The sequence below is a fragment of the Manacus vitellinus genome, unplaced genomic scaffold (genome assembly GCF_001715985.3).
Source record: "Manacus vitellinus isolate BGI_N305 unplaced genomic scaffold, ASM171598v3 scaffold_32_pilon, whole genome shotgun sequence".
NCBI lineage: Eukaryota > Metazoa > Chordata > Aves > Passeriformes > Pipridae > Manacus > Manacus vitellinus.
In genome coordinates, this window is record NW_021940460.1 from 3657691 (window position 1) to 3685157 (window position 27467).

Consider the following 27467-nt stretch of genomic DNA (forward strand, 5'->3'; position numbering starts at 1 on the left):
CTCTAAGCACTGAATCTCACTGTGCCTTTTCCTGTGGCTCTGGAGAGCCCTGTGCCCTGCCAGGAATGGCTCTTGTTCAGCTATTTGTGGACCATCATCCCTTTTATTTGTCCACTTTCTCTCTGATGGGCTGCCTTCAGTCTTTCTTTAGAAGCTGTGCCTTGCCAGGGCTTCAACTCATCCTTGCAATCCTTTCCTGCAGTCATTCATTAATTAAATGTGACATTTAGGACTGGCCAGAGCTACAGAGAGAGGGATCTCCATTCCCTGAGCAGGAGAGCTCACTCAGGGCAGGGGATGGGAAGCACCTTCCAGTGCTTTGACAGCCCCTCTTAGGGAAGGGGAGCTGCCCTGTCTGCAGGGGAAAGAAGGAGCCATAAAAACCAGCAAGAAAAGAAAGAGCACAGAGAAAACCCACCCCAGAAGAGAACTGCTGCCTGTTTAGAATGATCACCCCGTTCCAAGCACAGACAGTTAGGAATGATGGGTAAAATTAGATTAAATGCTTTTCCTTAGGGTTTTGCCACGTGCTTTCAGAGTGACCTGCCAGTTCTTTCATCCCTGCTTTGACAAAGCTGCAAATGCACACTGCTAATGCACTTTGATGCCATGTATTAAACAGGCACCCTGTTAAACTCCTGTTGTGCAATAAAAGAGCAGAAGATGTTCAGATCCACAGCAGCCACCCAGCTGGGGATGTCAGCCCCTGTCCTCCTTTTGCATCCAGGAGCTCAGAACACGGCTGAGAGACCGAAATCCCGAGAGGAAAATTAGCTCCAGACTTTATTGGAGACACAAAAGCCTGCTGAAGGTCAGGCTGTGAACAGTAGGAGAGCCCCACAATTCATTCACACTCCCCAAAGAGGCAGGAAAATCGGTGCAAACTGGAGAGATTAGACAGGAGAAAAGAAAAATTAAGAGTGAGTTATTGTTGTTCTTCCCACCTGGCCCCAGTTCACACAGGGACAATGGAGAAATATTCTGGAAAGGCTGTCTGGGAAAAGGCATCTGAGAAGATACAGTGAAATTCTGCCTAACTGAAGAGTCCAGAGCTGTGTGTGCATCTGTGAAACAGGGGATTTTAAACCTAAAGCATTTCTCTTTCTGTAAAGTTTACATCAGCAAACCTGGAGAAGAAAGCCTGCCTGGCCCTGTATTATATCAATTTTCTTAGCAAAAGGGCAAAGGAAATGGCACATTTATTAAAAATTCACCATTTCCAGGGAGTGGCAGTGAATTGGTGCCAGTTAGAGGAAGAAATCTAAATGATACCTGTATCATATGTCTGTGTGCATATATATCCACATATATATATATTTATACACACAAATACACACTCACACTTACATTAGACATAATTTTGCACATGTAAATGTATTATGCAGACATAATTAGGCAAGCAGCAGTACAATTTCCAGCAAGTTTTCAGTGTGCTTAGCTGAAGAAGTTATTGATAGCTGAAACAATGTGAAGTGCCAAAACTTATTAAATTTAGCCTGGAATTCAAGAGATAAACAGCCCACTCAAACCTAAAACCCAACATATGGCAAGCCAATGAACACAAGACTTTTTGTCCTGCTCGAAAAAGATACTGGAAGTTAAAAAAACAAAGCTTAAACCAGCATCTCCAAAACACCAAAAATACTCCCCCCCATCCCTGCTTAAAAAGCATTTTCTCCTGATGGACAGGAAGCAGTTGGTAGCAAACACTGTCTACTCTTCTAGGCAGACAGCAGTAAATTACAGCCCTAAATGGGCATTTTGATACTAAAATAGACCTAAATTTGAACCATCCCTGGCCTGGTTTGGACATCCCACAGAAACTGGAGGTGGGAGAGCCCCAGCAGCCAAGGCGGAAGCCTGTGGGATCGGCCTGGCTCATCCCTGATCCCAGGTTCAGAGACAGGCAGCACAGAGGATGGGCAGGGAGGCTGAGCAAGCAGCTTTGGAAACCTCTCTGCTCTTTAAATAGAGGTTCAGAAAGGCCATGGATTGCTGCTGACATCTCCTTCCTGGGATGGAAGCAGGAAGCTGGTCTGAAATAAGTTAACTGGGAAAGCCAGCGGGAGATCACCCTTCTCCCAGAAAAAGGCCACGTGCCAGAGAGGTGAGTTCTGGTGTTTATGCCTAAGCTTTGATAGAAACTCTACTCTCTAAAGCACTTTCTGGGTCAGGGCAATTCATACTTTGAGCACTGAAGGCAAAGAAAACACACACTAACCCTGTTCCAGCCACTGCCCGAGCCTGGGAATAGCCCAGGTTGTACCTGTGTTCAGGCTGGGATCCAGAGAGAGCAGCCTGGGACAAAAACCAGGCAGCCACTGTCTAATAAAATACTCTTAAATGAAGTAAAAGGAGGCTGACCTGGTCTCCAGCTCCCACACACCACGGAGCAGTGCACCCCCTCCTGCAGCCCTGGGCTGGTTTGGAATGGGCTGTACCCTCATTCCCAGGCACTTCTCATCCTGCCTTCAAATCCAGCCCCCAGCACTCTGGGCACTGCTAAGTGGAGGCACTGAGAGAAGCACCAGCAAGAGGTTCTGGAAATGCAATTTATCTTCAGCTTTAAAAATAGGGCAGCATTTTGGACTAAATAAATAACTGGGGTTTATTTATAGGGAAGGTAATCAGGACAAAGGCAACATTCCTCCATGCCCATGGCACAGCTGAGCAGCAGTCTGTGCCTGTTTCCAGCCTAAAGGAAGACTCTGACTCTACAGCAAAACATCAGAGCAGCTCCTCCACAGCAGGTCATGACCATGTAAAAAGAACTAATGCTTTAAAAGAAAACAGAAATACACAGAGCAATTTCATTGCATGAGTGTCAGGACTGTGCATAAACTGAGGGATGGTTTTTCTCAGCAAAGACCTAAAGAGGCTGTGATGGAAATAGATAAGGGCCTTTAAATTGCTCTTACACAGAATTGCCACCAAGCCTCTGTCCATCATCTTTATTTTTGAGATGTGCTGTGGAGGGAAAACCCCACTACCAGGCCCAGATTCCACCAAGTCCCAAGCACTCCCCACGCCTCAGCCTGCGACACACTCGCCTGCTGCACTGAAGCTCATCCATTACTGCTGTTACAAGGCAGTTTTAATGCTACTTGGGGGTTCTGGTGATTTTAAGGCCAATTTGCAGAGATGGCTGATGGAACCTGTTTCATAATTAGCATGCTCCACACAAAACATCCCCCCTTTCCCCGAGCACCGTCTGAGCATGTGCCTGGGAGGAGATATGGAGAGCTGTGCTCAGGAGAATACGGCCTGTTTTGTACAAATTTGCATTTGGAACAAATATCAGCCTTTCAAAATCTCAGGCAGTGCAGAACATTCTGCAGCACTGACAGTTTATCAGAGCCAGCACTTGGCACCTTGGACTGCAGACAAGGCAAGGAGCCACACGACGACCCTTCCACGGGCAGGCACAGCAGATGCAAGGGAAGCACGAAGCCAGGGAGAGCCAACAATTAAATTGGAAGATAATAAGCAAACATCCTTGTTTTGCCATGGAAATTAAACTTGTAAAACCTCTGGAGGTGCTTAACAACCTGCCTGATAGGGTTCTTAAGCAGTCATGAGATCTGTAAATCTTGGGAGAGCTGTGAGGAATCATTTGGGATGCAGTTTCCAAAAAGCCTCACTCCTGGCATAATGAGATCAGCAGGAACAGTGTTCAGCCAGTATTGAGAGCTTTTATCCATGAAAACAGGGTAATATTTATGTATAGGATGAAAGTGTTGTTAAGCTCACGCTAATAATGCTTTTAAACTCCTTCCCAGCCCCAGGCAAGAACAGCACACTTCTGATTACACCAAATAAATAGTAATCAGTAGAAATTAATTTGCCAAACATTTAAAGTGCATCTTGCTAAAGCATATCCACACCTTCCTCTGGCAAGGACTTCTCACAAAGCTGTCTGTCAAAGGTGGTTACAGCCCTGGCTCTCACCCAGTGACAGCCTAAACACCCTCTCAACCCCCCTTGGGTGATCCCACTGCATTCAGCCTGTCTGGTTACAGCCCTGCACTCATCTAAATGATGTTTACATTCATTCCTTCAACACTTTCACAGGTCCACTGGTGCTTTTAGTGCCCCAAGCTGAGCATTATATATGACACTCAGTTCAGTTTTCTAAACAGACCAGAGAACAGTGAGCTGAAGAGTTGGCAGCAATTACCAAAATCCAGTTTTTAACAGGGTTTTAATTTCTTTCCTTTGTTTTGGAAAATGGAACTATTGCTCCCAATCATTTCTTATGGGGTTCTTTTGCACTAAAGCACAGTAAATAACAGCAAATGCATCCCTACAAAATGCAACCGACTATGGGATGCTGGTAAGGCAGATGGTAGACCCTATAAAAGCTGTTAAAAAGCCATGGGATACTGAAGTCACATTGAAATCAACACAAAAAGATCTGAGTAATTAAAACAGGACGATGATCCAGCCCTAATGCCCTTGATATAACAGAGCACTTGGTTGAAAAATATCTTTTGGGGTTAGCCTGAGACAACAGAGGCCACATTTCAGGTCTCTCTCTGGCACAGACTTTCTGGAGGACCTTGAACACGTCCGACAGGACCCTCCCTCTGAGCAGAGACACCACCTCAGCTGCTCTGAGAGCTGCAGATGTGCTGGTGGCTGAGCCCTCACCCGAGCCAGCCAATGCTAGTGAGGGTACAGAGAGCTGCCATTTAAACCCATGCACGAATTCTGAGCGGAGAGAACCGGGATCGCTCCTGGGAACATCCCAGCCAGAGGCAGGATGCGACAGGGAGCTCTGGCAGGAGGCAGGAATGAGCAACTACACACACTGCACTATAATTTCTTCCTCAGCACAGCTGGCCTGGAGGCTGCACATCTGTCCAGGTGCTGAGACAGCGCTGCAGAAATGGCCAGAGCAGCCCTGAACTCAGCAGGAGCTGCAAACCCCACGGGAGCACCGGGAAGCGCCGCTCGGAACTCTGTCACAGCACACGGCAGGAGGGAGCAACCTCGGGAATTAAAAGCCCTCCAGTGCTACCAAAGTACCCTGAAACCTTCATTTCTCCGTGTTTACTCACATCTGAGAGTAGTTGAATTAACCCCCACCCCCCACAGCGTTCCCCCCACAAATGAGTTAAAGATGGAAAGTTGATCCGTGATGGGAACTGCTGAGCTGCTTCAACACACAAACCAACCCTGAACTCCAGCACAAACACTGCTAAAGCAGAGGCCTGAAGTTCTTTGCTGAATCAATACATCAACACCATTATCTTTCCATCTAGGAGTACCCAGCCTGATTGTTTCCTCCTTGATGTTTGCACAAGCAACAAATACAAGTCAAGGCAGTTTGCTGTTGATGCCAGACTGATTGCATTTTTAGTTCTGTCAACAAGCTGGCAAAGGACCTCGGGCAAGTCCTGGAATGGTTCTGTGCCTTAGTGCCTTTCTTTTCTCATACAATAAGCAACACCTCCTTCACAACAGGGTTTCAACATGCTATGTTTGATGGGCTCTGTGCAGCTCTGATGAAGCCTCTACAAAACACACAAGGCTCTTGAACAAATGTCCACACTATTTCATGTGAAAACGGGGCTGCTGAGGTCAACTTGCTGATCAGAAAGACTTAAAAAGCTCTGTGGTGGAGAAAGAATCAAAAATTAAAGACATGAGGTGAAAAGTCCCTGACAGTTTCCTCTTGGATAAAGTGGACACGATCCAAAAATTCTTTATACTTTCTTTTCCTCTCTGCTCTCCCAGAGCTGGGTTTCTATTGTGGATGTGTTGAATGGTAGGTAGATGAGCTGCCTTTGTGGTCAGACAAGGGAGGGAGGGAGGGAAGGATTTCCTATGGCAGAACAAAGCTGAGTTATTGGTAACAAAACCCATGAATGTGCTGACTGTTAGGAAATTCTGGCCGAATTCTGTGCATGTGGGGCTCTGCACAAACACTTCACATTTGGGGAAATTATTTGAATTCAGTAATGTTGTCCTTTCTGGACATCTCCTCTCCCTGGTGCTCAGAACAAAGGACAAGAAGAATCTTTTTTCTCTCTCGATATATATGTCACTTAGTAACAAAAAAAACAGAATAGGCTGAAGCAGGATTTGGAAGAAATTGTGAAATTTCAGGTTGTTCTCGCAAGCTCATAAACTGTTCTGAACACCAAAAGATGCTGTTCCAAAGTGCACTCACCATCAGAATGTCTGCTGTGATAGCCCAGTTTGAAAACAGAAGAGTTTCTCCGATAAAAATGCAAATCTGTTGTAACAAAACACACAAAAAGGAGAAGATTTATTCACTTGACATTCAAAGGGAAAATAACCTGTCGCAAACTTGCCTTTGTTGCTTATTTGTCTCTTACCTACACAACACACTCCTTGTTACTGTTGTGGTTTATCCTGAATATTAGCAAACCATAGATTTGTATCAGAGCTCTAGAGGGTTGGCCTGCAATTTTGTTAGTGTAAACTAACTAAGTTTATGAACTACAGAGCAGCTAAAACAAAGGCTGACATATTTGGTTACGGTAGAACATGAGAAAGCAGAAAGAAGAGACAGCTTCCATACCTACAATCAGAATTGCTGAGGCTGGAAAAGGCCTGCAAGACCATCAAGTCCAACCTGTACCATTCTGTTCCAAAAAGCCAGTCAGAAAAGGCAAGAAGGCCCCAACTCCCCAGAGCACAGACATTTTCATCACCAGGAATGTTAACCCAGTTATGTGTTAAACTCTGTAGCACATCAGATGAGGTGGAGGATCCCTTCCCACCCCAGTGGCACAGCAGGGGTGACATCTGTGTCCAGCCAAGACAGGAATTAAGTATGGGTTTGGCAACATCAGTGCCTTGTGGTGAAATACAACCCCTGGCTCTTTGGAGATGGTCAGCAAGAGACATTAAAAGCCAAGGAACTGCAAGATGGCATGATGTGGCCACTGCCACTGTCTTTCCCACACACCAGCTGAGGTTCCCTAAACCCCTCAGACCATCATGTCACTGCCAGGAATAATTTGCTTTATTTAGCAAGTCTTACACACCGACCTACAGAAGCTTCCTCTATTTGTTTCTAAAATTGCCTTTGTTTCCCACACATTCTCCCTCCCTATCCCCTCTCTCTGTGACTGGATCTGTTTCCTCTGTGATGGTGTGGGCAAGGAAATCTCCATTCCCACCTTCCCACTGTCCACTGGTCTGCCCTGAACTTGGAAATGCCAACTGCCAAGCTCAGGACACAGATCCACTGAACCAAGGTGCTGACAGGAGCTGGAGCCACATGTCCCACAGCAAGGACTTCTCAGAGCCCCAGGTGGGCTCTCAGACCTGCTCTGAAACGTGTCCTGCCACAGCTTTGCTGCTGCTGGGGTTCTGTGGCTGGCTGGATCAAACTGAGCTTGGCAGAGATGGCATCACACTTCCAAATGCAGCATCAACAAGCCCTGCCTGCTCATACACAGTGCAAACAGACAACTGCTTGCCCTGAGGTTATGTGAAGTGCACACATGGATGAATTGTTACAGGCAGCAAGGAGGACTTGCCCCTCGTGCAGGAATTCACTTGAATTCCTATAAGTCCTATATTCCTATAAGTCCTATATTCCTATAAGTCCTATATTCCTATTAATTCCTATATTCCTATCAAGTCCTATAAATAAATCACTGACATGCTCCAGACTTCAGAGTGCACCAGCTCTCAGCTGTTGAATGTGTTATTTCACCCGTTCCATGAACCATGTGCTTGATGTGTGGCTACTGGTAAAAGGAGAAGAGGAACAAGAGGAAGATCAAAAAGCAGGACAAAAGATACTGACATTAAAAAAAAAATGTCTGTCCTTCAGCTGCTAATGGGGACTTCTAAAAACGAGTTCATGCACTGCAAAGGGCAAATGAGGATATGTGATGTTACTGCTGGAGAGAGAACTCTAGGGATGCTTACTGCAAATAGGGCAGCTCCAGAACAGATCAATAGCTCCTGAAATGCTCATAGGTTTGACTCCTCACACACTTTTTGAAGCCTCACTTTACACTGAGATTTCTGCTCTGTGAAAACATCCTCTTCTGACTCCAGCTGTGTCACATCTCACCATCTCCCTTTGGTGTCCAGCTGCTCACCTGTGCTGAGCTGGCAGAAGTTATGTCCCCCTTGAGCCATTCTGTTTAAGTGAGTTAGCAAATTCTGATTCCCCAAAATTATAAACAAAGTAGGTTTCAGAGTGGTCCCCCCAGGAGATCTCACAGCAAGACCTAAGCAGGTTATAAACTCCTTCCGTGGTACCCGTCAACATCTTCATTATTTGTATTTCTCTCTGAAATGGTGGGTAAGACACCCTCATATCCTCTTGGATGTGGAGCAATTCCAGCTCCAGCTCAGTGCTGGGCAATGCTGATGCCTCAGGAACAGGCAGGTCACCAACACCACATCACCAGGAAGTCCCTGGAGCTGAGACTGAGCTGCTGTAAAAGCTCCATGGCAAGGTTTTACCCTGGGATTTGCTGTTTCTGCAAGATCATAAAATGTCTTTGAGGAATTGAAATAGATGCTGAAATTGAGGAACTTGGAACAGTGTCAAGAGGAAGGAGAAGCAAAGCATCTCTCTCCAGTCATTTGGAGATTTAAAGGAGTGTAAAATCAGCAGCTGAATTGCCTGAGCTGTGTGAGATGATGATGCCACACAGATAATGGGTTTCCAGAGACAGGTTTGAAAACCAAGGTTCCAAAGAGTACATATTTCAGAAAGAGTGGGACCTACAGATGTGCAAATTGGTGTTTAAGGAGCTGGATTACAACACACACTGCAAGGAAAACTGAATAAGAACTGATTGAACTATACAGCCAAGTGAGATTGTAAAAGAGAGAAATACAAGTGTGTGGGAAGCAAAGTGACACAGAAAACTGGTTTGTTCCACCTTGCCAGCCACTTCTACCACTGCCAATAATTGACTGGATTAATATGAAAAGACTGGATGGAAAAAAGTAATTTGTCTCCCTGCTCCAGGTAGGAATGGCTGCTACAGAACTGGAATAGCAGCTGCCCCCAGAGACCAAAAGCACCTGTAAGAGTGAGCAAGGGAGAAAAAGTACATGTGTTCAGGGGAGGAAGAGAGCAGAGAGCATGTAAGGGCCAGGGGGATCATGCTCATGGATGTGCAGGTTTTTTTCCAGAAATATAAAGCCTATAAATCCAAGAGCTCTGCAGGTTCTTGCTGGAGTGCTGAACACTTCATTTAAGCTGATGCTGACATTAAAAACTCTCAAGTGTTAACTAAAGCAGGGAGGGAGATGGTGATCTGGGGGCCACCAGAGCTCAGTGTCAGAGATCACCATCTCATGGGGAGCCATCCAACTGCTTGGAAGGAAGAATTTTAAAGCCAGTGAGGGGTCCAAAACCAATAACTGTCAATTTTGACATGGTGTGATCCATGACAGCAGTCTAAGGACAGGCACACTACAGAAGGTGGGCAAACAGCCCCATGCTGGGGGACAGGTCAGAACACTGCTCTTGCCTTTCACAGACACACAGAACTCGAGGATGTGAGTCAGGACAGGAGCTGTGAAGGAAGATATCAGAGAGGGGAAAATCATCCCACAAGTTTTCCTGTATTGTTTCCAGCAGGAGATTTTATCATGGATTTTGAGATAAGGAAGGGAAACCCAGTCCACCATTCTGTCCACCATAGCTCAGTGTTCCAGCTCCAGAGTCACAGGACAGTCTCTCCTTCCTTTCAGACCACTGAGACTTAAAAGAGAGAGCAAGGAGAAACTTCTACACCAAGCAACCTTGCAAGACATGTCTCCCAGTGAAATACAAGGGAATTAAACACTCTGGAAGACTGAAACAGCTTTGAATGGCATGGAAAAACAAGGGCTGGTGTTTGAAACTTGCCTTGAAAAGTCAGTTCAACTGATACATGGCACTGCCACGTAATACCTTGTGTTACAAGACACTGGTAGCTCCAACACAGACCTGTCCATCCTTTTTAGGATCAGGTTTCCAGCAGCAGAGAGAGCACATTTAGGGTTACAGACAGGCAGTGTTACCTGCTTCAGCCTAACAGCATCACAAACTGGCTCATGTTCCTCAAACTCCCCCCATATGCAGCTATAACTCCCTTGGCAAATCATTGACTCTTTATTAGATTTACTGCCCATTCATAATAAAATAAATTGTTTTTAAGACTGGTTAAATAATACTATCTATATTTACATGCTTATATAATGCAGAATAGTCACATGGCTATTAGAAAACAAAAGATAAAAATTAGATCAATGGCCACCTTTGGCTGCACAATTTTTGAAAAGAGCATTTCCAGCTTAGAAATGGAGGGGTTTCTGCATGAAGAGACTGAACACCACAAATGAACATGTCATTGGGTCTGAGAAAGGAGAAAATCACACAGAGGTGGAGGGAGCAGGTGAGGGATGTGATGGATCTTCACTCAGAGACAGCTGACAGTGAAATGTTAATGCTTCACCAACCAGTAACAGCCTCTCACAGGTTGTCTGAGGTGATCATTTTTCTGCTGAACCAAAGGTCAGTTCTAGCCCAGGCCACAAACCAGAGACCTGAATCTCCTTCTGGCACTTTCTAAACAGCCAGAGTGGACATTCTGGGTCCCGTCTTAGTCATGTTGAACTTTGACTCTTTCTCCTTGTGCTTCCTCACAACAATGGCAGCTACTGAAATACTCACCAAATAACCATGGCCAGGCTCGTGCCAGAAACACAGAGAAAGGAGGAACAGCAGTTGGTTGGTTAATTGTAAGTGAATTCTCCTTGTGGGTGGAGTGTGCACTGCTGTGTGGAGGCTGAGGGAGGGCTTTCAGAAGGGATCCCACCACTCCAAACACCTCCTGCTTTCCCTTCAAAAACTTCTCCTGGGTCCCTGAACCCCAGAACCCTGAACTCTTCCAGAACCCCACATGTTCTCTCTGTGGTATTAAAAGGGAACCCAGGATCTGTTCAGAGACTGGATTTCCACTCCCTACGGGAAGCAAGATTTTAGCCCAAGGCTGGATTATTACAGTTGAGCTTTTCCTTTTCCCTTCAGTCTAAAAGAGGGTTGATTTAGATTAGATATAAGGAAGGAGCTTTTTACAAAGGAGGTGGTAAAGCACTGGCACAGGTTGCCCAGGGAAGCTGTTGCTGCCTCATCCCTGGGAACATTCAAGGCTGGGTTGGACAGGGCTCTCAGCAACCTGGTCTGGTGGAAGGTGTCCCTGCACAGTGCAGGGAGGTTGGACTAAATGACCTTTAAAGATCCCTTCCAACCCAAACCATTCTATGATTCTATTTGCCTGGATCTATTTACTACCCTTTTGTATAATTCAATTAGAAATGCTCGGGGAGGGGCCATATTTTAACCTGCATTTGTGCAGCATCCAGGACTGTGTGTTCCTGGGCTGTGACTGGGGCTATGGTGATACAGATAACAGCAAACTGAAATCACCCAGTAATTAATACTGGTCTGCTGCAATCCACCCAGTTATGGAAATGAATGGTACTTAAAGGCAGCCCAAAGCATGCCCACAAACGACACTGTAATTATAACCTGGTACCACTGCAGCTACAATACCCTCATTGCAAGGGAAGAGGTCGATTTTCCTGTACCAACACATTGGGTAAGAGCAATAAAAAAAGGTGTGGGTGGAGGTACAGAGAGAACAGACCTGTGGGTTCCCATGGCTGATGACAGTCAGCCAGCAGGGATGAGCAGCTGAGCTACTGGGCACCCCCAGCCTGGGCCAAAATGCCAAAAGCAGAAGCAAGACAACACCTCAGGCTTCCTGCGGGGGACAGTGAAGGGAGTCTGGGGGGAACTGGCACACAGGAAGGATCACACTTACATAGGCTCCCACGATGCTGCTCTTGGCAGCCACGAAGATGAGGCAGATGAAGATGGCAGAGCCCAGCATGCCCACGGCACACACCAGCGGGTCCGCCCGCTGCGTCTTCAGCCGGCACCACTTGGTCGCTCCCGCCCCCGTGATGACACCCAGGAAGCCAGTGAAGCACGTGATGGCCCCGAAGATCAAGCTAGGAAATAAAAAATAAATAAATAAATAAAAACAACAGGCAGGTGTGTGGGGTTTGGGGTTTTTTTTTTTTGGAGTTTTTCCCAAAAGCGGGCGCGGCCGAATCGCTGGGGTGAGCTCCCGACTGGGAACTCAGTCATCAGCTTCACAGATTGAAAAATGAGATTTAAAATTTTAAAAGTATTTAAGTAGATTTAAAAAAAAAAAAAAATCAGAAATCAGAAGAGCTCCCCTGCTGAGTGCCGGTGGTTTTAGCCCTCTTCCCCTGTAATTCAGAAAACTCAGCCTCGTACACAGGCACTGATCCCTGGGCAAAGGGCTCACGCTGCTTCTTTGGGTGGAACTGAGCATCCCACAGAGTTCCCTGTACAGCTAATTTTGCATGCACAGAACTAACTAATAACCTGCACATTGATCCTGTAATGGGAAATCATGGACAGAACAGGCACCAGGAAGCTTAAGGGAAGGGAAACCTAAATAAGACTCTTAAATACCACGATTTTCAACACACCTTGACTTTACAGCTCCTTTCAGACCACTTCAAAGAAGCCTTTTGCTGTTGGGTTACACACTTGAAATGTGTTAATTTCATTTTAAAGAGCCAGGAGCTGTCAAGGATTCTCTGTACTGTACGTGCAGCACTTGGATTACAGAGTCTTTGGCAACTCCATTAGAGTAGCTCCAGGGCAGCTCAAAATCAAGGTGTCATCAAGGAGGGGAAAACTCTCTGTAAATAGCAGACTGGGGCTGTGTTTTTTGCTCACTGCATTTTTGCAGAGCAGCCTGAGCCTGCCTGCTGGACACTGGTTGATGGGACTCCAAACCACTCAGTAGTTTACTTGAGATGGGATTATTCAGCTAGAGCAAGAAGGTTTTCCTACTGTTATTTTCCCTAAAAAGCAAAAAAGCTGACAAAAGGCAGTTTTTCCTATCTTTTATTTACCTGGAGAAATGCTTTTATAGCATTTTCTGGTTTGTGCCATCATGCTGGGGCACAAGGATTACTTTTCATAGCTCATGTGCTGCAAGTGATATTACATAACCAGGACCAAAAACCCAAACCACTGCACAGCATCAAGCACTTCAGCCCAAAGTGTCCCAGATCTCTGTGACATTCTTCAGCACAACTCAGCAGGCACAGCAGTTTACAGAGCAATGAAACAGTGAAGTCCTGCCTCACACAGAAACAAAAGCCTCCCCTGCAGCTTTAGGGGAACCATTCCAACCTCCAAATTACAGCCACCACTGGGGCTACCTGCTCTGTCACAGATGGGTCTTAAGGAGCCACGTTCTCAGCTCTCCAAACATCCTCTGAGGCAAAGACAAAAGTCTCTTTTCTACCCTGCACCCCAGCCTGGGAACTAAGAGAGCTGAGGTCATTGCTTCTCCCTGCATTTGACTTCATGCAATGAAGAAGAGAAATAAACCCTAGTTTACAATCCCAGCATTTCCTATCATTGTTGCAAGGGCCTAGAGGAAATGACAGACATTCTAGTGACTTGACTCTGTGGGACCTGCCTGTTTCCTCTGGTAAATAAGCCCCCACCCCCCTTTCCCCCCTCTGAGTCTGCCTCTCACCTATCTTTGGTGCCGCAGGGCTGGGAGCTGCAGGTCTCTGCTGTCTTCTGCACCACCTGTGCCCTGTGCAGGTACAGAGGGATCCACATGCCAAGTGCCCCCGTGGCAAAGGAGACAGCTGAGGTGGCCAGGGAGGAGAACACGTAGCTGCGGCTGCGGAGGCAAAGCCAAGGGGAGGTTTAGTGGGAAAAGGGGAAAAGCAGGAGCCCCACACGGGAGCCAGGGCTTCACAAAACAGTGTTCCCCCACACCTGCCACCTCCCTTTGCCAAGGCAGGGATAACACAAGGTGTAAAGCAGTGGAGAATAAGAAGCATGGAGTATTCACAGGGGATGCTCCACTGCCAATAATGCACTGGACTCTTCCGGGGCCATTTTTCACGGGACCATTTCAGAAGATAATCAGTACTTAGTCATGATGTGTGAATTACAGAGCTGTCACCCTAATGTCACCTGTTTAAATGGATGGCAAGTTTCACTTCCCCCTCCCCATCCATGCCACCATGTGATTGCCACTTGCATAAACTACCAAAAGAAGTAACACAGAAATATTGACAAATTATGCATCATCGCTTCTCACAGTCCTTTGACACTGGATGACAATACCAGGAAGGCATTCCAGCCAGCAGTCCTAAAAATGAAGGACACCACAGTTTCCCATCAGAATTCCAATGTAACACTGAATTCACAAGTGCAAGTACTTGTACATTCACAGCCCAGCTTTCTGGAGGGAAGCACAGCTGCTTAAACACTCGTGAGCATGTGATCTTTTATGCACACATACAAGCACCCAAACACATTCAGTGCTCGTAGATTCAGTCACAAGTGGTTGTGTAAACATATATTTAAACTTGCCATGTAGTGTAAGCTTTTGTGTATTTTCTCCTCTTTTTTTTTTTTTTGGCATTTAACTCTCTTTTTCCCCCCAGTAAAGTAGCTCTTTTAAGGAAGAAAAGGGATCTAAGTGATCTGAACAACAGTGCCACAACAATTAATAGAGGAGCACAGCAATTTCTCCACTTCAAAAGACTTGATTTGTGTGAAGTATGAGCCAAACAAAGCAGACTCTTTCTTAGATGTCAGTCTTGGAAAGGTTAGAGCAGAAGTTGGAATGCAGCATCATCGCTGCAGTCAATACCTCATGTAACTGCCATTTTCTTTCCCAGGTCCACAGACTAAACTTCCTGCAACTCCCTGCATGTCATCACTTTCCAGTGCTAAATCCAGGCCACTGGATGTTCCAGTTAAGCACTAGAGGCAAAGCATGGTTTTTACAAGTGCTCTTACTTTCTAATCAGTGCTTTCATGTCTCTCAGCCACGAGGTCCGAGCCTTCAGCTGCCCCCCAAGTTGTTCAGCATTTCCTCTTTTAGCAGCAGGAACAAATATCAAGATGAGTGTCCCTGTTATCATTCCCAGGAGTGGAGATACCTGCAAGAAAGGGGCAGGGAATTAGCACAGGAGTCCAGGAGGGTTTGCTTTGACTGGTCAGTGAGAAGCAGATTACATTGGCTTGGTTTCAGGGACTGTTCAAGTCAGAATCTGTGAGCACTCGAGGCATCCACTCCTTTCCTTCCTCCCTGTCATTCCCTGGGCTCTTATCTCACTCTGGAAACATGCAGCTTTGACAATCCCTGATTAAGGCAGTCTGTTGTGTTAATAAGTACAAGATTCATCAAAATACTGGTTCTTAGTGATGTTTAGCTCTTTGGAAAGCTGCTCCCAGCTGGGCTGAGAGACTTTCTGGGTGAGTGCAGAAACCTTTTCAAGGCAAGGGTGAAGGATTTCTGGATGTAGGGAGCATTCTGGCTTTGAAAACCCTTGCTTGGCATGCCTCCTTCTTCCAGCCAACCCACAGTGGCTTCCCATTTTCAGGCATCTCCCTCAGATAACCTCAGTGTACAGCAGACCAAGAAACACTGAAAATTCAGGCCAGGAGGCAGGAAAAGGACACATTCAAGGGTTAGGCTTCCCAGTATCCAATCCTTTCTCCCAAGCACTAGACAAAAATACAAAGATCCCACAGTGCTTTGCAAGCTACAAACACTATTCTTGTTTTGACACTGAAATTCCATTATTGATAGAATGGAAAATAGCTCCGTTAGGAAAATAGGAACATGGATTTTCACTGAACTATCATCCCACTTAGACATGCTATTTAAAAAATAAATCCCTGTTCCAAAAAATATGCTTCCGTTATTAACCTGAGAATGGCCTTTACACTTTGAGCAGTGTTTCATGTCCAAAGATGACAAACCCACAGTTCTGCTAGGAAAGAGAAGACAAAAGTATTTCAGAACCGGAAAGTCAGGAAAATCCCTCATCCAGGAATAAAGGAAGGCTGATACAATTTCCTTATGACAGCTGAGCACAAGGCAGCACTGGTAAAAAAACCAGAATTGCTGCTATTTTTTAGGGCCAGATAATTTCAAGTCTCCTTGATTTTTATCTAAAGGCTTAAACCCCCACCAGGACAAAATCCACTGACAATATCCATGGACACTCAGTAGTGCTCCCAGGAAACAGCCACATTACTGTTGGATCCAGAGACAAAGCTGCCACTCGTCCATGTGTCCTTCTGTCTTCTTCAGCCCACTGAAGTACAGATCATTCCTGACCTCTCCTGGATTTGGAGCTCATAGGAGATCACAGAGGGAAGCATCACCTTGGGCAATCATTCACATCTTGCAAGAGGCACAATAATTGCCACAGGGATGAAAAAACTGCTTTACACTGGTGTCTGGAAGCCTTCAGTGTGTGCTGTGTGACTACAAAATCTGAGCAATGCTGTCCAAAGGAACCACCCCTGGCACGTGCAGCTCATCAGATTCCCAGTGATTTTACACTCAGGGAATCATGCACCAGTGTGTCATTTACAGTGGAAATCATGACTCTGGAAGGGTACAGTCTTGCAGATAGCCTGGATGTCTCAGGATAACTGTGGAGACACCATCTGAAGAGAAAAATGCTGGTGAGGATCCCTTTGCACAAATTACCCACTCGGGTTTTTTGGCCAGATTTGGGTTTTACAAGAGCACTCTGGTACATCAACCTCCTTAGAGCCCCCTGAGCAGGAGGAGGGGGCTTTGGGGAGCTCATTCCTTGTGCTGGCCTCTGCTCAAAAGTTAATTTTACCCTCAAGTATTTCTGCTGCTGAATGCTGTAGCCAACCTGCTGGTGTGAAGCTGTAGGACATTGCACTTTCTCTCCCAGGTTCCCAGCTGGGAAATGCCCTCCCACCCTCATGGTGCTGTTCTGGCTTTGCTCCTCCTGGGCATGGCCTGTGTCACAGAGGGCACATTTTTTTGAGGTGGGAACCCATGGATTTCATCACCTGCTGGTATAAATGGTGTTGGCCTGAGCTCCAGGGGATTCATGAAGTGCCAGAGCCAGAGAATGCACCTCACATGGGCTCGTGCCACTCTCACCACCAAAGGTCAGGAACCAGTTCTGCTGGGCCACTTCCTCTCGGCTCTTTCAAGACATCTTTGTGTGCAGGATCTGTTTGTGAGCATGTGATTGGAGTGGATTATCTTTTCAGCACGTTTATCAGGGTCCCAAGAGGTTAAAATAGAAGGAAACCGACTGTCTCAGGGCAGAAAAACAAGCGGAAACTGGAACAAAGTGTTTTTTCCTCAAAGCAGGAAGCCATTCTCGGAGTTTCTTGACAGCAGGGGACTGAAAGACTGTGGAGTTGATTTAAGGCCAATGCCTCATCTTCCCATCCCCATCAAGAAATCATGGGTGATTGATAATAAAGAGATTGGAAAATTCTTGCTCCCAGGCAGGGAAAACACCAAGTACCACAAGCCAAGCCCACACACCTTTCCCCTCTGCTTAGGGAGTGCATCTGCTATGCACTGAACATCCATGGCTGTAATCTCCAGTCCTTTAAACTTCCAGATATAATAACAGGTCGAACAACTGTGTGATGGAACTCTCCCTAACACAGATCAATCAATTAACTCTCATTAAGATGTGATTACCAGGGACTTACCCTCAAGGCCCAGTGCCAGTCTCCAGCAACCTGCTTCACGCTGGACCCAGTGATGTATCCCAAGCCACTGCAAGAAATGCCAAATGAGGGTTGGTCAGAGCTTTAGGAGTGGCACAGTCACAGCTGTTCTTAGACAAAGATAAAGAGAGGCACAACCAACTCTTGGGCTCTCTTCTCCTGCAGGAAGGAACACGGGGATTGAAGCAGATGGTGGCCAATATGTGACTCTTCCCAGCACTGCTGATCTAAAAATGCTCAAATCTGATGGAAATTTGGAAGTTTATAGCTGACCTTTCAATCTACAGTGCATGGAAGCAAAGCCTCAAAAGGAATGTATTTCCCAATGTAATTTCTACATCAGGCCTTCCCGTGTGCCAATATGAATATTAAACAATTTTATGTTCAAGCTCTCAGTTAAAAAGTGCCCTTCAAGGACACACCATATTCCATAATTTAATTTTTTTCTTGTCACTCAACAGCACTTGGTCCTAATTACCCACTTCCCATAAGCCTGTAAGAAGAACCAAGAAGAACATGCAAGACAGTGGGGTGGGAGAAATCAAACCTGAAGCTGTGAAATCACATCTGGAGATTAAGAAGCAACAGGACCTTCAGCCCTAAGACAGGAGGTGGCTCAAAGACACTGAAAGGTGAATGTAGCCACACTTTTCTCCACATGAGCTGAAGGAATGTGAATATCCCTTTTCAAAACTGCTGCATTTGTGGCTGAGATGGCCTTGGCTACAAGTTGCCAGGATTGCTGTGGGGCAGCTGAGCCCTCACCTGACTTTACTGAAGCCTGCTGAGCTTTGGGGGTTGCCAGCTATAAGTACCCCAAAACTGAGCTTTTTACACAGAGAGGCTCCAAAAGCAAACTGTGGATCACCACAGAATCATGGAATAGTTTGGGTTGGAAGGGATCATAAAGACCATCTCATTCCACCCCCTGCCATGGGCAGGGACACCTTCCACTAGCCCAGGTTGCTCCAACCTGGCCTTGGACACTCCAAGTGATGGGGCAGCCACAGCTTCTCTGGGCAACCTGTGCCAGGGCCTCCCCACCCTCACAGGGAGCAATTTCTTCCTAATATCCCATCTAATCCTGCCCTCTTTCAGTTTACAGCCTTGCCCTATCACTCCATGCCCCTGTAATCCATGTCACTGTTGGATATTGAGATATTTAAGTGCCAGAATCAGGCTCGACAGGATGAGTATTTGTGATTTCTTGCTAGCCATAGTTCACTGAATTCTCTATGTGAATACTTGGAATCTTTGGCCCTCTTGGCAAAATATTCTTTTCATCAGTTAAGGACCTGTTTCTCTCTTTTTCCTCAAGAGCAAAGGGATGTTTGTGAGTTTTGTCCTAGGGATGAGTGCTCTAACTTGTAAAATGCACCACCAGAAGTTTGTCTCTGAGTTTGGGACATGTTACCCATGTATTTTCTGCTGCAATGAACCCCTGATGCCCCTTTTGCACAGGATGTTGTCCCACTCTGGGAACTGGAATGCAAAGTATGCAAACCCTCCCTGCCTACAACCTCACAATAGAGGGTCAGCCGTTATTTTTAAAAAAATAAAAATAATGACAGATTCCCTCCTGTCCCAACAATCAGATACTGTGTTGGGCTGATAAGGAAACACAACTGAAAGAAACAGTCAGCTAAAATATTTTGATTCCATTTCCACTCCACTGCTGTAAAAAAAGAGGGAAAAAAAAAATCCTTCCCACTAATTCCCAAAAGTCACACATGAACCAGCAACAGGGCCAGAAAAAGAATCTAATTCCTGCTACTAATTAGTCACAGCTCACAATATTTTCCTGTCTAAACCACTCCAACCAAAGACAAGAACTATCATCATCAGCAACCTCAGATCTGCGTGAGTTTGTTTAAGTGAAAAGGCAAAACCAGGCCCAAGAATTTTGGTGCCACTTACCTGCCCAGAGGAATTGCAAAGTAGAAGACAGAGAGCATGAGGGTCCTCGTGTTTTTGGTGAACAGGTCTCCGATGATGGTTGGGGCAATGGTGGAGTAACTCGCCTCTCCGATGCCAACCAGACCCCGGGAGAGCACCAGGAGCCAGAAATACTGAGAAAACAAAGAAAAACATTACCAGCTATCCCCTTGCCTTTTTTTTTCTTTTCCTTAATTCAGGACAGACGACAGCAAAATCTGGGAAAGCAGGGAAATACAAAGCCCCGTGACTGGAAAATGATCCTCTTGCACCCATTTATTTTTTAAAGCCTCACACTCGTTTCATTTGTCTCCTGCTGGGAGGAAAGGGACTGTAATTTTTATGAAGATTTATAGGCATGAAAGGAAAGTAATAATAAAATGTTTACTCAGTGACACTCAAGAATACATTTTAAAAGAGGCAGAAGACCCTCAGTCTGTTCCCAGGACGCAGCTCAGTCTTGCTAAGCCCAAGTTCGGAAGGTCTGGGGAGGTGGGTGAGTTTAACAAACCCTGCTCTGAAATGCAGAAACAGCAACACCTGCTGAGGCCAATCCAACCCTCCCCAGGGTGCCAAGGGACAAGCTCTGACTGTGAAAGCCCAAAGCTGGGAAAGAGTTGAACCCCCAATCCCCCAAACAATTTTTTTCCTTCACTAAAAGCCACGGAATAAGGGAATCTTTCAAAGGTTAAGGACCCATCTCACTCCACTTGCCTGGAACAGCAGCAGACACCTCCCCTCACAGCAGGGAGGCAGAGTAAGAGGCACTGAACAGTCCCAAAAAGCCTCAGTCCCAATCCCAGCTGCACAAAGAGGAGACCTGAGCTTCACTGGGAGCCCCAGGAACATCCTTGTGCTCCGTAAGCAGGACCTGCAGGTGAACGACTCAGCCACACAAGGCAAGGGAGGGATTGGGCTGCCCAGGGAATTCCAGGCCTTTCTGAGGAAAGCTCAATCCCACAGGACGAGGATATACTTCACATTCAGCATAACTCAGCCTAAAATGGACCAAAAGGAATTGTTCATCTAACAGATTTTTTTTTTCGTGGCCTGTTTCCCTATTTCAGCAACACTTTTGTGAACTGCAAAGACCTGATTTTCAACCTGACCTTTCACTGCACCTGCAGTTTTCTGAGTGCTGCCCTGTGCAGGAATAAGGCACAATGCTTTGATGCCTGAACACCTGATACATGAGCACAAGCAAGTTCTCAGCCTATCCAAGCATCTTGAGCTGCACCCAGGAGTAATTGCAGGGGCAGAAATTAAACAGTCAATGCACAAAGTTGTAAGCACAGGGCAATCTGTTCCTACAAATGTAACCTCTACAAATCCTCAGCTTACTGTTGTTATTCTAGAGATCATCTGTGAGAAGAACAGCAGGGATTTAAACTGAGAGAGGGGAGGTTTGGATTAGATATTAGGAAGAAATTCTTCCCTCTGAGGGTGGGAAGGCCCTGGCACAGGTTGGGCACAGAAGCTGTGGCTGCCCCATCCCTGGAAGTGTCCAAGGCCAGGTTGGACAGGGCTTGGAGCAACCTGGGCTAGTGGAAGGTGTCCCTGCACATGGCAGGGGGTGGAATGAGATGGTCTTTATGGTCCCTTCCCACCCAAACCATTCCATGATTCTGTGCTCATGATACGTCCTTAAACATGGAAGTGCTTTGAGAATAATGAGCAATTACTGATTCTCCTTCTTCAGATGGGAAAAAGCTGAGTGCAGGGAAGTGCCTGACTTTGTGCCCTACAGCAAAGCCCAGCCAGAGTCCAGCCCTCCCTCACAAACGTGGACAGTGCCATGCAGACACCAAGCCACGTGCCTGGGTCATAAATACATCCAGCAGCAGCCACAAATCTGCCACTGAGGTGTGTGCATTGTTCTCCCCACTGCAATCCCCTGGCTGAAAAGAATTCTTTCGGGATTCCTAGAGCCACACAAAACAAATACTTGTGTGCACTCTTCACTTCCTCATATTTTGGTGGGAATTGTGCCCCAGTCCCCATTTTCTGAGGGGACACAAGTTCCTTGTTTGCTGGCAGGGCGTGTGCAGTGCTGCTCACACGTCTCCCACACCTGACGCACACGTGGGTGGAACAGAAAGGGCAATACTGTGACTCAGATTAGTTTAATTTATGCCAGTTCCCCAACACTCAGCCACCCCAGTGCAGAAATATGCTGACAGTGATTGGTGCACAGGTAACCAATGCATTTGGGATGAGCAACAGCGCTTATTGCATGCTGAAAGGCTTAGTCATGCAGAATTAGAAAGCAGGGAACTGGAGGCTGACTGTGGTTTCTGAAGAGGTTCAGATGTGCATCACAGGGAGGGTAACAGTCACCTGCCAGGCCTGGGATGAGTATGGACAGTGCTCCTTACACCTGCAGAATGACAGGTTTGGAAATGCACTGGATGTTCCTCAAATTTGAAATACCTACAGAAAAATGACACCATTTTGTGCTCACCAGCCAGCATCACTCCCAGGGAATGCACTGGACAGGAATTTCCTCCAAACAACGTTGTTAGAAGGCTCCTCTTACAGTCCTTGTGTAAAGCAGGAAAACTGTACAAAGGATTCCTTTTGTGGTAAAGGAGTGACTCGGTTTCATCAACACCACGGAATCAGAGGCCCAATACAATGAAATAATCTGCAACAAGTAAGACATTCACTCTTCTCTCCCAGTTCCTCCTCAAATCCTCCTCCTCCCTGGCTTATCCCATGCTGACACACTCCACATATCTGTTTAATATTTAAACTATGTTCTCTGCAGCAGCGGTATCCAAATTTAAGTCATGAGATTCCGACTGCAGTTGGGAATAAAAGCAGTCTTCCAAAGCACAGTCCACATAAACACCTCAGTGGTATTGCCCTTCTGAGGTCAGATATTCAGGGCTATGGCCTGTGCAGCTATTCAGGTGTGACAACTAGGGAAAACATACAAAAACCTGAAACAATTTAGGGAATTCTTCTGCCTGGTTTTGGAGCTCTAGATCTAGGATTAAAGTGCTAATACCTCTTCTTATCCAGTTGTTCAGGATCTTTGCCTAACAATCACCCTGTTAGAACCCATACAATAAAAGTCAGCAGTAATTTGTTACAGTGAGATGAGACCCCCCCATCTTCCACCCCTAGTCAGGCACTCAAAACTTATATTTTAGTTGTCTCTGAAGAGGCAGAGCTGGGGAGCCCCCTGGGACAAAAACTAGTCCTTTCCTTGTCTTTTTGCTTTTCATACAGGAAGGAAAAAAACCACAAACAACAAAATTCTTATGGTGCTGCTCACTTGGACCACGGGAACACCACAAACCGCTTAGAAACTGGCCCTGAAACCACCACGTGTGCAAGACAGACAACTGCTATTTTTGTGTGCATCTGTGCACATACATGCATGGGAACATCCCCCTTCCTCTCCAAGTGGATGTGGACATGACAACCAGCACAAACAAATGGCAAAGGCAGATGTGACACACGCAGAGGAAGCTCCGTTCTCCTCCATGGCCGTGCCAGGACACCTCCACCATTTCCTTGGCACTGGATTTTTTCCCCCAACTGCTCATCCCTCCCTGTCTGACCCCAGGGTTCTCAGCAGTTTAGGGACACCAAAAGGGCTGACACCAGCCCAATTCTCTCTGCAGTATCTCTGTGCTGAAAAGCAGAACAGGCAGCTCAGGCTTTAACTGCATTTCACTGTTCCCCGAGCAGGAATTGATATATATTGAAGAAGCTTGTTCCTGTCTATATGACTTGAGAACTCTTCTGTAATTTGTTTATCAGTGCAAATAGGTCTCTGGCAGGAAAATTGGAAATATCTGAGTCAGCTTTCAGGACCAGAGCTAATTTCTTCCTTGCAGGTTAAGCCCAGCAACCTCAACACTTCACATGAAGTGCTTGAAACCGAAGTTTTTTTGAAACAAAGAGCTGTGACAGCAAACAATTTATTTATGTCTTTAATTTTGGTTAGCAGTCATGTCAGAGATGTCTGCACCTCCACGAGAGCTGTCAGCATCTCCTGGGGTTTGGAGAGATGCAATGGGATTTTTGGAATGACTTCATGGCATCAATCCCCCTCCCTGCTCCGAGGCACCAGCCTGGATGTGGACCCCTGGGAAGGGGTTATTACAGGGACACCCAAGCCATACAATGTGACAGGTGACAACTCAGGATGCAAAAGTGCTCCCAGTCCCTCTCTCCAGCTTGTCTGTGCCACAAAAGGGCTGGTGAGACACCAGCCAGGGAAGATTCCAACATACAATAAACCATCCACATACATGGACAGAACAGAGGCTGCAGAGACCCAGAACTGCCACAGCCCTCCTGGGAATTTCCCTTCAAGGAATGACATGACCTGAAACCAGTGCAGGGAGAAAGCACTCACACCTATGAATGTGAGGTACAAAAGGTCAGTGGACCTGCTTTTCTTCCCATCTCCTAAATATGTGGAAGGAAAAATACCCTCTAACCATAAAGCTGAAGAATTTACTCCTTTGTCATTTGAAGACCAACAACCTAAACAAAAACCAAACCCAATCCCCCAGAGCAGACATGAGTTTTGGAAGGGATACAAATCCTTTTGCCCTGGGGACTGTGCTGATCAAGAACAGGAATACTCCACTCACTGACTTCTAAATTTCTTACATTATCAGCAGACTGTAGGGAACAACAGTGACAGATCATGGGCTCAGAAGGACCTGGTCCCATCACTGTCACCACACACGAGAAGGTTTGGGTGTGACACAATCCTTCCAGAATTCACATCTGAAAAAAAGCTTTCATGATTGGAGTTAAATATTTAAAATACAGAATCACAGAATCATTTAGCTTGGAAAAGACCTCCAAGAACATCAAGTCCACGGCAGTTCGTGTATTTTCTCTAGAATGTAGGATATGGTTTGTATCTCACACTGACTTTACTCTCAATCTCACACACACATAAATGTTTGATGGCCTAGGACACATGACTGGCTTTAATCATGTTTGGTGAAACCTCCTAATTATACATTTATCCTGGCTGTATAGACCATTGAGTGAGTAATACATGTTTTAATAGGTCTAATTACAGCTTGAAGTTCCTTCTTTTTTAATTAGTTAACAAAAGGAGTTAAGCCCCAGTTCTTTAAAAGATTAGCTGCCAGTGATAAACCTATAATCTGCCAAATATGTGTACAACTGAACCACCAGATTTACTGTCTAAAGGATCATATGATCCCTAAGCTTTGGTTATTAAGTATTTGCATTTGAATGTGGGATAGCTTGTAAGGGTCTCAAAAGAAGCTGAACAGATGCTGCTTTCAGATGAGGGACACATGGACCGATGAGATCCCACAGACAGAGCCAACCCAGCACAAATCCCTGGTGTGGGCACAGCACCAGGACAAGCCACGCTTAGAACTGGTGCTGCTGGTCTGAAAGAAGGACCTTTTATACTGCTACAGCACCTGCACCTGCACCTGTGAGGATGTTGAGTTAAACTCCTACGGATTCTACATTTAGCTTCTGTTAAAGAGGGCTTGGCATCATGAAATTCCACATTTGAGCGGAGTTTTGCCACATTTTCCTTCTTTTATCATATACTCATTATGCCAAAACCCAAGAGTATAGAATCAGAAAGAAGATGTGCATAAAGCCATTCCTGGCACTAGGCTGCTAGGATTGCCACACAGAGCCTCAAGGACTCGTGTGTGGAGTGACAATAAACTAAGGAGAAAGCACTGGGATTGATTTAATTTCCCTGAGTTTCTGGAGCAAGCTCAGGTGAGCTGTGCTGTGTTTCTACAGCATCCAGGGCAGCAGGGCAGTCACAAGTGATCAGTGATAAATGTGACACACTGGGGGGGTGAGATGAGCAGAGCAAACCCCACAGGGCTCCAGGCTCTGTTCCAGGGCTGCTCAGCAGTGGTTCCCTTTGACAGGGACACTCATGGGCAAACATTTGCCCTCCCTGAGCACAGCCTGCATTTTCTGCCCAGGCAAACACCTCTCCTTCCACTGCAGTAAGTTTTCCCAGGTGTGGCAGTGCTTTGCAGGATCTAAGTGGTTAGAAATGCCACAGCACACCTTTCACACAGGTAGGAAAAGCTGCCCCATTCCCATGATGTCACCCAGAGCAGGACCATGCTGGGAGTATCGGGGCGGTGACTAAAAGCTTTGGCTCCTGCACACTCACACTGCAGATTCCAGCTCATTAGCTGGGACTCACTGGAAGAGCTGAGCAATGGAATGACACTACAAAAGCAGGGGACATATTTGCTTAACCACCAAACTGCTCCAGTTCCCTCAGCCCTCCCAGGAATGAGGGGGTCACCTTGGAGAATGTCAAAGCTCCCAAGTCAAACAGGGACACCGGCGTAGCATGAGAGACAGGATGACATTAAACAATGATGTTGATGTTTTAAATTCCATTCTGTGTCTGGATGGATGACAAAGGCCACAGCAGAACAGATAAGCCTAAGTACACCTTCCACCTCTGTGCATGCCTAAGGCTTTACAAATTTTGAATATATATATAACCAAGGCACCTGGTGGATATAACTCCTCTCTAACAAAAGGAGAATAAATATTGTAGAGAGCTACAGAGGGGTTTCATAGTCAGTACTGGTGAGCTGTTCCATATCAATCCTGAAGAACATGTCTTCCTGTCAAATCCAGCCTGGATTTCGAATATTCATTCCAAATTTTGGCCATTGTTTTTTTACTGTCCAGGAACAAAGGAAGATTAATATCTTTATCTTGGTCTACAAGTAATCTTATCCCTCCTGGGAACTGCTATTTAAACTCAGTTAAATTCACAGGGCAGACACCACCTCATTTGCTGTGTCCCTGTTGCACTCACCCTAACCAGGTTTTTCTTCACTCCCTTTCCCTTAAGCCTCCTTGGGATGGGAAGTATAAATATTTGTGTCCAACAAGGGAGGCTTCTCTGACCCAAAGGTCCCCTGAATTCTGGTAGGCAGGTCACTAATATTGAAGTGAAAATGCCCTGGGCCTTCCTTCAAGTGTCCACATATTTTATATTTTATTCACACATTCACATGTGTTTTATTCACAAATGCTTATTTTATATCTGTATATGCTGGCTGGAGGTTATAACCAGGTTACAGATGAGACCACTACACAACATCAAGATTTCACAGCAAGCTGCTAAGTTACTAAACCTTAGTATATTTGATTAATCATTTGCTCAAGGGTCAATATTGAAACCTTTTTGCAGTTAGGATGGACTTATGGTACAGCTTTTAAAGCAGGTCTGATTCTCCTGTTCTGATTCCTCTGCAGCCTCCAGTTACACTTTGTCAAAGACTTCCAAACTTCAGCTCATATGGATGCATTAAGTGTCCCCCTGATTCTCAGCTCCAAACACCTCACCTTTGAACAATTCCCTTTTGGGAAAATTCAACTGGTGCTCGGAGCCCTGCAAGGAGAAGAGAGACTACAGCCAGCAGAAAGAGACCAAAATACATATTTAAATATAGAAATGAGCAAGGGAGATGAAGCAAAGTCCACTCACCTCTCCTTTGATTGTCTCTAGTATTTGTTAATGGCTTTAGCTCTCCCAGGTGGCCTGTTCAGACACACTTAATTGAATGTGGAGGGTTTTATTTGGAAATGCACTTAAGAATCTGGCTGATTAAAGCATCCTTATTGCATGAGATTTTATTATTATTTAATATATAAAAACAACCAATAAAGGCTGTAAGACACTCCTTTTTTCACTCATCAAACCCTTCAATCAGCAACTAAAGTGTTTAACAACTGCATACCCACAGATAGGCTCTGAAGTGAAGCACCTAATTAAGTGCTCTGGAGGAAAAACACAAACCCCAAACCACCCTGGAAGTAGCAAGACTCCCACAGCACTCCCCAGAGCCAGCAGGGAGCTGCTTTGTGCTTTGCAGGGACAAAAATCAGGAGCAAGATTTTTCTGAGCTACTTGCAA

The 27467-nt window shown here is 45.8% G+C and overlaps 1 protein-coding gene across 1 annotated transcript in view; it reads right to left on the reverse strand.

Annotated features, from left to right (window-relative positions):
* SPNS2 (sphingolipid transporter 2) overlaps positions 1–27467 on the reverse strand; it is a 93495-nt gene that overhangs the window by 29660 nt on the left and 36368 nt on the right. Inside the window, exons 4-9 of the mRNA XM_025895542.2 lie at positions 19520–19671; positions 17585–17651; positions 14876–15018; positions 13590–13742; positions 11823–12012; positions 6176–6241 (exon numbers count right to left, since the gene is read on the reverse strand). Of these exons, the coding sequence (XP_025751327.2) occupies positions 6176–6241; positions 11823–12012; positions 13590–13742; positions 14876–15018; positions 17585–17651; positions 19520–19671 (771 nt within the window). The remainder of the gene's footprint in view (positions 1–6175; positions 6242–11822; positions 12013–13589; positions 13743–14875; positions 15019–17584; positions 17652–19519; positions 19672–27467) is intronic.